General features: G+C 39.2%; 1 protein-coding gene across 5 annotated transcripts in view; it reads left to right on the forward strand.

Annotated features, from left to right (window-relative positions):
- The window catches only part of PDE4D (phosphodiesterase 4D), a 386,722-nt gene that overhangs the window by 273,464 nt on the left and 99,943 nt on the right, over positions 1 to 13,315 (forward strand). For all 5 annotated transcript variants that reach the window (XM_051788281.1, XM_051788282.1, XM_051788285.1 and 2 more), the window contains one exon: positions 7,995 to 8,031. In XM_051788281.1, coding sequence (XP_051644241.1) covers positions 7,995 to 8,031 — 37 coding nt within the window. The remainder of the gene's footprint in view (positions 1 to 7,994; positions 8,032 to 13,315) is intronic.

The raw sequence follows: 13,315 nt of genomic DNA on the forward strand, positions 1-13,315 counted from the left end.
TTCACCCCTCAGGGCACAAACAGTACTCTGTATTCTTTCAATGGCACTAATGGTGTGTTAGCTATAGAGTTCATTCCCTGAAAATGGACAGTCTGAAATTCTTGTGGTTTTGCCTTGGTTTTTTTTGAAGTCTTCTTGTTTCTTCTTGTATATATCCATTTAGGGACCTTTGAATTTAGGTAGGAGACCATTTCTTTCTAAATCTTGGAAGTTAAGACTATCTTTCTGTGGCTGGCTGATAGCAAGCTTGCTCAGGCTGGGAAGTTGCATTGCATAGGTGCTGTTCTCAGCAGCTCTGCTCTAATTTGTTTTAATGAGGAAATCTTTCAGCCTTATCAGTGGGAGGTTCACATGGAAAGTGTTCAGTTTTAAACACCTGGGCTTGTAGGGCAGGGGCAAGCAAGCAACCAAATGCCTGATGCTTAAAAGCAGTCCAGGGTAACACATTTTACTTTTATTTGCAATAAACTAAGAGTTTATGTGTGTCAGTTAATGTAATCAAAACTGATTAAGTGCCACTCATCAAGTGGCAATAACTTGATTGCTTTCAGTCACTAATTTTCTCTAATCCGAGCAGAAAACAAACCTACCCTTTAGTCACTGATGCCTGTTCTTCAGTCAAAGGTGGCATGTTATTAAAAACATGGTATCAAAACCAATTCTTAGCTGGTATTTCAGCTACATCACAACATTTCTAGGTTTTTTCCAGTCTTGCTTATAGATAAATGATGATTTTGGTTGTATGAACAGTCCAACAACGGCAGTGCTGAATTGGCCTGAATTCTGATTGAGTTCAGCATTTTTCTGATTCAAAGTCCTACATCCTCTGGCTTAATCCAGCCACTCCTTCAACACACAAACCAAAGCCCCACACTGGTAGCTTCTTTTCCTTTACCATGGCTCCAGTGACCCCCAGGCAGACTACCTTCTGATTTTAATGGGAAAACCACTTACACCAGTGAGACACTCTGGCAAACCCATGCTCTGTTTCTCTTCAGGATTGCATAATTCTGTCAGACTTAATCGAGAACAGTTGCTCAGAGTTGTCCACTGTTCTCCTATAATCTAAATAGCCTGCTATATTATGATACCATTAAAGCATTGAAGCTTGGTGGGTGGCTGAACCAATAAGATACAGATGATTTCTTGAGCTGTCTGTGTTTCCATATCTTGCACATCATGCTGGTACCCTTCTGTGAGGGCCCACTGTATCACTGTCGTCGTGATTGCCTCAGGCAGACTACACAAGTTGGATGTGTGAGTGCAGTCTCTTTGGAAAAGGTTTAAGCTTCCTAAGCAAAGCAGCTGGGTCTGACATAAGAGGTTCTGGTGGTCCTCAAACTCTTCCAAAGGTACTAGGAGTTTCATGGGAGATGGAAGAAGCCTAGCATTGTTCCTACAGCTTATTATACAGAATGGGAAAAAATAGTAATAGTTCCCATTCTTTGAGTTAGTCAGCTAATTGTGATTCCAGCTTATCCAGCAATCCTGAATGAAGCTTATGGATTTGATGGGTCACAGAAACTTACTTAGTTGCCCTTGTCAGCCAGCAAAATCTCTTTTCTAGGCTACTTAAAAGGCAATGTGAAAGGATGCTGTGGCTACACAATAAGGTCCACAGGTAACTATATACTACTTCCTGGTAGTCCCTGGATGAAATCTCAAAATACTGATTTAGAATTGGTAGCACTGTTCCTTTCCAGTTCTTTAGTCTGTAATTTTTTCTTTCCAAGTCTTGAGAGATCTTCTCACCTTGGGTGCTAATGCAGTTCAACTTGAAGATTGCAGTTTGGGTAACCTAACACTGATGACTTCAGGAGACCAGTTTCCAAGTATTCAAAGGCTTCTTCACTAAAAAGGTGACATGAAACATTGAAGTACTTTCTTTTATAAAATATAATTGTATCTAGAAAGCTGCAGGTATATTAGTACATAGCATATCTTGGTTGGTATTAGGCATATGTAACAACCCACGTTTGTTTTGAGTTGTCTTTTGGATCTCTGATCATAAGCCAGCCAAGTATTGTTTTCTTCATCAACATGTCATGGTGGAGTAACTTGATTTGTGCTCCCCATGAAGTTAATCAGGGTCTTTGGAAATACATCTGAAGTTTTTGCTAGTGAGATTTATACTGGAGAAATGTTTTTTCTCTTTGGTGTGTCTTTCTAAGTTTCACTTTATTAAGTAGTTAGTCAAAGGAGAACTACTGTAACCAGCTTTGTTTTGACTTGCATAATGGTCTTTTCAGGGACTGTGGCTTTTCTGAGTCAATCCTCTTGCATCTGGTTAAGCTCAATTAAATTTAGTATTTTGAACTCCCAATATTATAGCAATACTTTTCACTAATTAGGGCAAGCTGTGCTGTTGAATTATACAGAAGTGTCAGGAGGACATAACTGTAAGTGTTATAGAAAATTGTGGTGTTCCGGAACACTCATATGGTAGTTGATGAGAGTCTGCTTCATTCAGAGTGTAATTTCTGTATACTGTGAGAGAGAACAAGTGGTTTCAAGCAGCTCTTTGTAACAATCCTTTAAGAGACTTGTTCCCAGAAATAAAGAAATGGTTTGGGAAAAACAACCCACTCCCCTTTAGCTCATGGTTCCAACAACAATTTTCATTGCTTGCTCTCTCATCCATAAATCCCAACCTTCCTACAGTTGTAGTCTCTAGTCCCTGCCTTAAAAGCCTGATCATCCCCCAAATAGAGCTTAACCTTTCAAAGAAATGCAATTCACTAACAAGCCACTGGCTTTCTGGGAAAAGCTGTAACCCAGTTTCTGCCACACATCATAATGTAGGCACAATATTCAGAGCTGCCACTTATCCCATCCAGTCTTGGATAGGATGGGATATTGGTCATATTAGAGCTAGAAAATTGTTTTCAAAGTCTTTCAAGATAGAGATGACATGACTTAAGTGTTATTCCTGTAGAATAAGCTGACTTGAAACACTGTGATTTCTGATTCCACAAAACCAGCCCATCTGGATTCTCCAAATGCAGATGATAACAAAGTTCAAGCTGCATGGAGCAGCCAGCCACCCCTCCCACTCACTGTCCTTAAATGCAGCTTCTGATGACTAGTACCATTACATGATGTTTCCCCACTGCTCTGTCAGGGTGCAATCTAGAATCAGTTTTCATTGATGCTAAAATCTGAATCTAATCAGTGTGAATATTTCAGCATACCTAGTTCATATGTTTTGTGTGTGTGTATTTGGCTTCATTTATAAAAATATCCTAGCAGTTAGGGTATACTGTCGCATTACTCTCTGTCCTTCATTTGTGGTTTTCCTCATGGTATATTTGTGTTCCAGAATATATGTGAACAAAACACAAATGTCTCATGTAAGATGCATTTATAGCATGCCATTGGACAGTAAGTCTGAATCAGTCTTGTATACAGGGATGAGTAGATGTCATGTTAATTCAAATTTAGATGTTTAGACTGAAAAATGAGACTGTAATATATTTTCTGGTTCAAACAGAAGACTACTTTCATGTTCATCCTTTTTCTTATTTAGTACATTGTATGGATTTTCCCATACTTTTCTGTTTTCTATGTTCTTATATTAAAAAAATAAGTTAAAAATGCCCAAATACAATTCTGTAAAAATGGAGTAAATTCTTGTGACATTGTGACGAAAGTTCTTGCTCTCACAGTTCTTGCTGCTGAGCATAGTTCAAGGATTCCAGACAGCCGCTGTCCCCTTGGGCTTTTCAAAACTCTGTAGGCAGCTTTATTCTCTCATGGGCTATGTCCCAAGTCTGTAGCCAGAGGATCCAACACAGTCTGCCAGCTGGATTTAAAGCCTGACTGGCATCCTCAGCCATTCTTTATCCTGGGGAGATAAGTTTTTTATTCAAATGGAGGACTGTGGCAAACCAGTAAGATCATACTTTAAATTGGTACAAAGCATCAAGATTCTTTCTACTAGTATTACAATTTATGCTATAAAAATTCTATCAAGATTAAACAGGAATTTATTGTAACTTTATCTTGTCCATGAGAAATGTATGTGTCAAACTGGTGCATTTCCCCCCCACTATTTAAATAGTATAGAACTCTTATTTACCCTGTTTATATCTCCCAATAATCTCTTCAATATATGTCCTCAGGATCACTCAGCTGATATTCTTTATGTGTATGCAGAAAGTCTTAATCTGTGTTTACTAATAGCCTTTGCAAAGGCAAACCTTGAGGACCTTCCAGAATGAAGCTCCACACTGGCAAGTGCAGACTCACACTCCCAGTGGTCTGTAGTGTCTAGGATTCACTTCTTCTTAATGGCTATCTTGAGTTTTTTCTGACCACATTAAAAAATCACCCTCTCTTTCTTAACTATATCCTGACAGATCTGCAGAATATCTCTCTAGTTACTCCTCTTATTAGATCTTACATTAAATTATCCCAGATTAATTACAAAATAAAGATTATGCAGTCACCCTTTCTACCCTCGTGTTAATCTTCCTGCCTGCTTCTCTCTCTGTCCATGCATGCATCTCTAAGTTCCTTATTAGTGAGGGCAAAGTTAATTACTGTTCTGTAATTCGGATAGAAGCAGAATTTTTGGACTTTTTTATTTGTCAACAGTCAGCTGGACATATTCAACCAACTTCTAACTTAGTATAGCATTTTCATCTCTCCTCCAGGGTAGGGAATAGCATAGGTTTTATGAGATCAAGTATAGTCATATAGGAAATGTTAGGAAGCAAAAGACAGAAAATTTGCAGGAGGCTAGGATTCATTACTTCACTGTGGCAAATAACATGCAATGTGGTATACAATCTTTGGTCTGTTAATGGAAATTTGTCCTGTGTTTTATGTAACAGTGATTCATCTTATGTGGACTGTTGTGTGCTTTATCAGTGTTCTTTGGTAGTGGGGAATTAATCATTTTAACTTTTGGGGCTATGTGAACATTATTCTGCTTTCAAACCTGTCTTTCCTTTGAAAAATGAAGATGTGAACAACTGTGCCAGGCATTCTAGTTAACAGAGTCCAACACTGATATGAACAATTTCTCCTAACCTTAAAGGCTAACATCTCTCTTTATATTTAGAAGCTTGTGGCATATTGCAGGATTTACACTCCCTCTTGCTGCTACTGTGTGGCACTGTCGGGCCCAGAATCCAGAAAGAATCCCCTATCACCTTCGTATCATCTGTATGAGGATACTCATACATTGTAGTGTTTACTGCACTGCAGTACTCTGTGGACGAGTGGCATTTTGAGTCATACGTTCTTGCTCTTCTGTACAGAAATAACAGCTTCTTTAGACATGTCTACTCCATTTTTGAATACTCACTTTGTCCAGATTTTCTGACCCAGTGTGGATTAAAAATTACTCACCACATTATACAGTCGCTTTTCAATTCAAGTGGGTCTGGTGTGTGCTAAACTATTTGGTGACAGCTGTGGATACCTGTAATTCCAGTATCGTGCTTTCACCAAAATAATGATAATTTCTGGAATTGTTGCTTTTGACACAAGGAGCATTTGAAAAGTGAAAATTAAATTCTGGCTTGATTTCAGTACATTAAATTGTTACTTAATAATGCATCTTCTAAAAAATAAAAAGTTACAGTATGATATCAGTGTTGTCCAACAAAATGCAATCCAGAAAGAGCTCAAGTAGAATAAAGTTTGAAAATGAGAGGAGTGGAATCATGCTATTTTATGTAAAAGAAAAAAAAACCTCCAAGGCAGAAAGCTCAGGAACGTGTACTTGTTGCCTTTTATAAGTCCCTCAGAATTAAAGGCTGGCAAACAGGGGCACTGAATGGCAAGAAATGAAGAGCAAGAAAATGCCACTGCTAATAAGGAAGTCCACAAGAGATATTGAGATGGAGGACAATCTTATTTTCATATTTTTTGCCAATCTGCACTTTGACACTTAACAACTATATTGTAGCAGGATGTTAAGGCATGGATGAATAGTTTGTGTATTTGTGTCATGTATTAGGCATTCAGAAGAGTGTTTGCCATTGGCAGATGCTAGAAAGAACTATCTCTACACTATCTGGCTTATTTACAGGTAGAAAACATTTAATATTTGTGTTCTTTGTCCAGTCCTGCTGCTACCTGTAAACATTTTCATCTTCAGAATGCTACCCCTTCATAATTTCCAAATGTGGGAAATTGACTGGATCAGTAAAAACCGGGTTTGTGTTTTGAGCTGTGCCTCTTTTAAGTGTCAAAACAGAAGTGAAAATGGAGTGGCTATATGCAAACAGTAAAAATATTCTTTATAAAAGGTAAAAAATTAACAGGCATTACTGAGAAACAACTAAACCAGTTGTCATATATCAGATAATGTCACTTCACAGAACTTGAAGACAAAGAGTATAATTTTTTCTGGAAGTGAGGTAGTGTAGTTACACTGTGGCTGTTTCAGTGGAGAATAGGAAAGAAAAAGACAAGAGGAATTTGGCTTGTCTTCTGCTAAAGCCTTTGTGTAATTCATTAAGCAATCCTAATCTAAAATGATAGTCTAGGGCATTTGCTAATGTTTTCATGACCCAGTGAAAACATAAAGAGGTACTAATGCAGCTGCTCATTTACTCCCCTGTTAATACCCAACTGGATTTGGCTTCATTGAGTTATTAAAGACGCTGAGCATTCCTCCCATGGTGACATGTTTCTCTCAGTTTTGCTTACATGCTTTCCAGCCAGTCTGGGACTGTGGTTTCACTTGAAGCAACACCCTATTCTAACCACACCTGCAAAGACTGTATTAAAACTGCAGACTTCTTCCACAGAGTCCATAAAAATCCACGCCTCTATTACAAAAGGAATAAAAGAGATGTGAATAAAAATGGTTACACAGATATTAAGTATTCTGATAATTTTTAATATTGGGGAGTTTTGTCCTTACAGACTGATTGTACAGAAGTACAGATTGCATGTACTGCTTTTTTATTGGGTTTTTGCAATACTTGCAAACAATTTTTGTCTTGTGGACTGTATATAAATTGTAAGAATGATGTTGTAGCATCTCAGACACAAATCATATTTTTCCTTTTATCAGCCTTTTTCTAATTAGCTTTTCAAGGACTTGAAATCCATTGTTAAATACTCATATATTGCACTTAAACTTAAAATATTAAAACAGCACCAAAGCAATAGTAGTTTCTGTGAGAAGCTGCAACTTGTAATTCATCATGATAAATTCACCACAGAAAAGTATAGGAAAATTAAAAACAGAGTCATATTGGATTTTTGTCTTTGGAAAATTTATTTTTACCTCAATTGCTGTCATATACTAGGTAAGATAACTGAAACCTGCAAGTTGTCCCTGTCCCCACGTTTTGACTCTATATCCTCAATGCTACAGATGCTACTCTTAAGCCCTTCAGTCTACTTGTATTTAGAATACTATATTTTTTTAAAACAGTTTCAGGTGGCAGGTTTCGGCACTGAAGAGAAGGAACTCCGCTTTCGCTTTCTCCCTTTTCCCCTACAATGCGTCATCCTGGCACCTTGCCCAGATGTCAGCCCTGGTGTAGGTGAGGTTGCCACAGCAACAGCACACACTTGGTCACACCCCCTATAGCTACAGAAGTCTCAGTCAGTTTGAAAGTTTTACTAGGTTTTCATTCATCTGCAATGCACTGCCCAGCCATCTGCGTTTAGTCACCCATCCAGTGCTCACAAGCCTGCTGGTAAATGGAGTAATTTTTGGAACTTTCACCTCCATCTTTTGGGATGAAATCTCTCAAGATTAGTCCTGGGTGGTCAGTCAGCTGCCCAACCTGCAATGAAGAAACCAGCTGGTCTGTCAGTCATCCCATAGACATGCCAGGCAGTTGGGCAATAACTAAGTTCAAATTTAATTTTCATAGAATGTGTAAAGCAATAGTACTGTGTAATTGCAGAAGAATAAAACTGGAGTTACCGACAGAGCATTTTAAAAGCCGATTTTCTTCCTGTTGAAGCAGCAGGATAAGTTTTTGGTAATACCTAACTCACAATTCTGCTTATTTTTTCAGACATGGAGATGACTTGATTGTGACGCCGTTTGCTCAGGTAGGCACAATTTTGCTATATTTCTCACATGATCTTGTAATTTAAAGACTAAATGGCCAAACTAGTTGTTTTCTATTATTATTATTGTATAAGATATGTTTGCTTGAAACAAGAAAAATGTCTAAACAGAAAGGTGTAAACTTCCCACTCTCATTACTTACACCTCTCTTTCTTAAAGCTTTTTGGTTATCTGAAAATTGAAGTGCAACAGCACAATAAACACCTTTGATCTCTCTTCAAATACTGTAACAGGCAGTCATAATGAAGACAAATCTCTGCTTTCTGTTATTCTATTACTTTTTATAATTACAATTTCTTCATTTGGTCATATTTTATGCATTAAATAAAATGTGATTTCTAGACATAAGTTTTACCTAGAATACTTATGTTCTTTTGCAAAACCATGTGTTTGGTTTTTCTATTCAGAGTCTGTTTTATAAAATATCACCTCAAAATTCTTTATAATTCAGATCAAGTCTTCACAATTTTTCACAATAGAGCTGTCTTATCATGTATGAAAAGTTAATATTGATATTCTTTGAACTCATGATGATAGGTTTTACTCTGAAATAGATAGGAATGAAAATCAATTCAGTGTAATTACAAAGTCATATGTGATTGTAGGTGAATGGAAAAAGAAAGGTTAAGTCACATAGCAGTCTCAAATAACAATAAAATGTGCAACTTTAGTCTCAATATGCAGGTTGCTCTGGTCTAATAATAAGCTGTTAAAAGAATATTTATTTAATAGTTTATTAGATATTTAATTATATTGTAAGCAGATACAGTGTTTATAAAACTGGGAGCAAGTTCTTAATATGAATAATACCATCATCTTTTATTAGCAGAGAAAACATTAAGCAAGGGCATTTTATAAAAATACTCTGAATTCTCTGAAATATTAAATATACTTAAACAATAATGGAAGAGAAGAAATTACAGGAAAAAAAATTAAAAAAAGTGAAACAACTTCTGGTTTTATTTCCTTAGGAAACTGAAAACCTAACTTTTAAGCACAGAAAAAAATATAAATTTTATGATGCTCAAGCAATCCAGTAATATTTACTATCGTTCCTGTTCATTGTAATCTGATTTTTGTTTGCAAATTGTGCCACGTAGTTTCCCTAGAACACAGTTTTCCTAGGTTCTAGCTTCCCTAGAAAACAGCAAATAGTACACCTCATTTATGGATATCCTTTTCCTGGGAACAAAACACCCTTTCTTTTAAGGGCAGTTCTGTATTCTTGTTGGCATTAATGGATGTGGTTCAGCAAATAGAGCAAAAGCAGTTGAATGCTATGGCTACTTTCACCAAGGTACTGTAATTGATTAATTGTGAGCTTTTCCAGTGCAAAACCCTGTTAGCAGTGATTTAAGTCAACCTGGTTTTATTTCTGTGGAACAAGAGAAAAAGCACTTACAGGGTGAATGATCATGTCACATTCCCTGACACAGGAGAAACTGAGATGCAGTTGAGAGAGTGTGCCTAATAGAGGGGAAGTGACATCTGACTAGACTCTTAGGAAAAACATCACCTTTATCTAAAAAGTATAGAATATGCAAAATCTCATCTCCAAGTGGGGCCTGATGACAGAAGAAGCACTGAGCCCATCCCTCTGAGTTACATTAGCAGTGTTAGGACCTCACTCAGGACTTCAGACACTGGATGCCATCTCCCAGTACAATGTCCACACGTCCCAGTACATGTCCACATCATAAAAACTACCACTTTAATGTCTTCCTAAAGCAATATTTTAACATGTAAGTGCATTTTTTGTGTGCATCACAGTGTGAGGAACACATTTTCAAGTTATTTCAAACCATCTGTATTTTCTTCACTTGATCAGGAAGCTTATTTCATTTGATCATGAGCCACCTGGTGGTAATAATCCTAGTTTAGCATTTGAGTTTCTTTTCAGCATATCACCATGGTAATGCAGCTGCATTTTCTATGTGGAGGCAGAGTGGCATACTGTGTCCCCCACATAGAAACTGGTCCCAGGACGTGATAATTTACTATATTTACTAGAATGGAATTTTTAAAGCAAAAATTAAAAAAAAAAATTATCACAAGGATATTGTCAGTTGCATTTCCCTATATTCTAATATACAGCAACTGCTGTAATTTAATTATTCACAGAATTTCACTTTACAAAATAATTTGAGGGATTTGAAACTTAAGGAAAAAATCTGTAGGTTTTTAATTACCAAAAAAAAGTTCAATATTTAAAATTTGTTTGCAACTGTTTATATATAACTTGATTTTGAAAATATTAATATTTACTTAGAGATTAAGCCTAAAGCAGTTTGCACGTGATGGGTTGCTTTATGCCCACAAATGTAACTCTAGAAATACTAAGCACAAGTAGAACCTCTGTGGGCAGCATTAACTGTCACTTAAAGAAAATTGTAGTGGAAAATTGAAATATTATTTTATGCGCTTCTAAGATAATACACTTATAAATATTAATACCTTTATACAAGAAATCAAGTTGTTTAGATCCATTGTAGCCAATGACCAACCTTTTTGTTTTCACTTACACATTTATTGCAATGTATGTGGGGGTGGCTTGTACTTGCAGAAACTGTCAATATATGTGCATTTATAACCATAGAATCATAGAATTGTTTATGTTGGAAAGGATGTCCAGGATCATCAAGTCCAACTGTTAACCTAAAACTGCCAGGTCCACCAAACCATGTCCCCTAGCACCACATCTACATGTTTTTTGAATGCTTCCAAGGATGGTGATTCCACCACTTCCCTGGGCAGGCTGTTCCAATGCAGACCAACCTTTCAGTGAATAAATTTTTCATAACATCCAATCTAAACTTCCCTTGGTGGAACTTGAGGCCATTTCATCTCAGTCATGGGAGACTTCAACCTGCCATATGTCTGCTGGAAACTCCACACACATAAAGGAGGCAGTCTAGGATGTTCCTGGAGTGTGTGGAAAATAACTTCCTGTTGCAGCTGGTAAGTGAGCCTACCAGGGGCGGTGCCTTGCTAGACCTGCTGTTTACAAACACAGAAGGGCTGGTAGGAGATGTGGTGGTCAGAGGCTGTCTGGGGCGCAGTGACCATGATATAATAGAGTTTTCACTACTCAGTGAATAAAGGAGTGGTGTCAACAAAACCTCTACCCTGGAGAGTTTACACTGGTCCGGAGAGTCCCTTGGGAATCAGCCCTTAAAAACAAAGAGGTCCAGGAAGACTGAACATACTTTAAGAGAGAATTCTTAAAGGCACAGGAGCAGACTGTCCCTTTGTCTCAAAAGACAAGTCGTGAGGGAAGACGATAGGCCTTGGCTGAGCAGGGAGATTTTGCAGGAACTCATGGAAAAAAAGAGGATGTCTCATCTTTGGAAAAAGGGACAGGCAGCTCAGGAAGTGGTTAAAGATGTCATTAGTTCATCTAGAGGGGGCCCCCTGGTGGTCTAGTGGTTAGGATGCGGCGCTCTCACCACTGCAGCCCGGGTTCAATTCCCGGTCAGGGAACTCCTCCGGGCAGATGGAGCTCGTCAGCCCTGTAAGGCCATCCATCTAAGAGAAGGTCACTCTAAACAAACCCACGTCCTGAGGACCTCACTGCCACTGTCCGAGCTTGCTCGGCCCCGGCAGATGAACGTCAGGATTAAAGGGTGGGCTCAGTTCAGCGCACACTGTGTCTCACCTAAAAAATCCACTGCGCAGGCTCGAAGGGTAAAGACCTTTCCCAAATCTTCGCTCACGAAGACTGGCCATGATGAGTTCATCTAGAAAGAAAATCAAAAAGGCAAAAGCTCAGTTAGAACTTATTCTGGCCACTTCTGCAAAGGATAATAAAAAGTGCTTTTATAAATACATTAATAACAAAAGGAGGGTCAAGGAAAACCTCCATTCTTTATTGTATGTGATGGGGAATATTGTCACCAAAGATGAGGTACTTAAATGACACCTTTGCCTCAGTCTTCAATGGTAAGACAAGTGATCCTCAGGGCAACCAGCCCCCTGAAAAGGTGGATGGGGACAGGGAGCAGAGTAGACCCTCTGTAATCCAGGAGGAAGCAGTTAGTGACCTGCTGTGCCACTGAGACACTCACAAGTGGGATCAAATGGGATCCATCATAGGGTGATGAGGGAGCTGGCAGAAGAGCTGGCCAAGCCACTCTCCATCATTTATCATCAGTCCTGGCTGAGCAGAGAGGTCTCAGATGAGTGGAGGGTGGTCAATGTGACGGCCATCCAAAAGAAGAGTTGGAAGGAGGATCCAGGGAACTATAGGCTTATCATCCTGACCTTGGTGTCTGGAAAGGTTATGGAGTAGATTATTGAGTGCCATCATGTGCCATGTACAGGACAACCAGGAGATCAGACCCAGCTGTAAGGGTTTAGGAAAGGCAGGTCCTGCCTGACAAACTTGATCTCCTTTGATGACCAGGTGACCCACCTAGTGGATGGAAGGAAAGGCTGTGGATGCTGTCTACCTGGATTTCAGCAAAGCCTTTGACACCCAGCAGCATTCTCTTGGAAAAGCTGGCATCGCATGGCTTGGACAGGTGCACTCTTCCCTGTGTTAAGGACTGTTGGAATGGCTGGGTCCAGAGAGTGATGGTGAACAGAGGTACATCCAGTTGGCAGCCGGTCACTAGTGGTGTCCCCCAGGGATCAGTGTTGGGCCTAGTTCTATTCAATGTCTTTACTGATGATTTGGGTGAAGGGATCAAGTCTACCCTTAGTAAATTCACAGATGACACCAAGTTGGGTGGGAGTGTTTATCTGCTGAAGGGCAGGAAGGCTCTGCAGAGGCATCTGGACGGGCTGGATCAATGGACCAAGGCCAGTGGTATGAGGTTCAACAAGGCCAAGTGCTGGGTTCTACATTTGGGTCACAACAACCCCAGGTAGCACTGCAAGCTGGGGGCAGAGTGTCTGGAAAGTAAAAGCAAAAAAGGACCTGAGGGTACTGGTAAACATGTGCCCAGATGGCAAAGAAAGCCAATGGCATCCTGATTTTTGCCCTATACTGGCACTGGTGAGGCCACACCTTGAGTACTGTGTCCAGTTCTGGGCTGCTCAATATAGGAAGGATATTGAGGTGCTGGAGGAGGTCCAGAGAAGGGTAAGGGAGCTGGTGAAGGGCCTGGAGCACAAGTCCTATGAGGAGAGGCTGAGGGAGCTGGGGTTATTTATCCTGGAGAAGAGGAGGCTCAGGGGTGACCTTATCACTCTCTACAGCTACCTGAAAGGAGGTTGTGGCCGGGGGTGTTGGCCTCTTTTCCCATGCAACTAGCGATGGATGAG

Source organism: Manacus candei, unplaced genomic scaffold, assembly GCF_025592945.1.
Source record: "Manacus candei isolate 608988 ecotype Guabito, Panama unplaced genomic scaffold, ASM2559294v1 h1tg000024l, whole genome shotgun sequence".
In the NCBI taxonomy this organism is placed as follows: Eukaryota; Metazoa; Chordata; class Aves; order Passeriformes; family Pipridae; genus Manacus; species Manacus candei.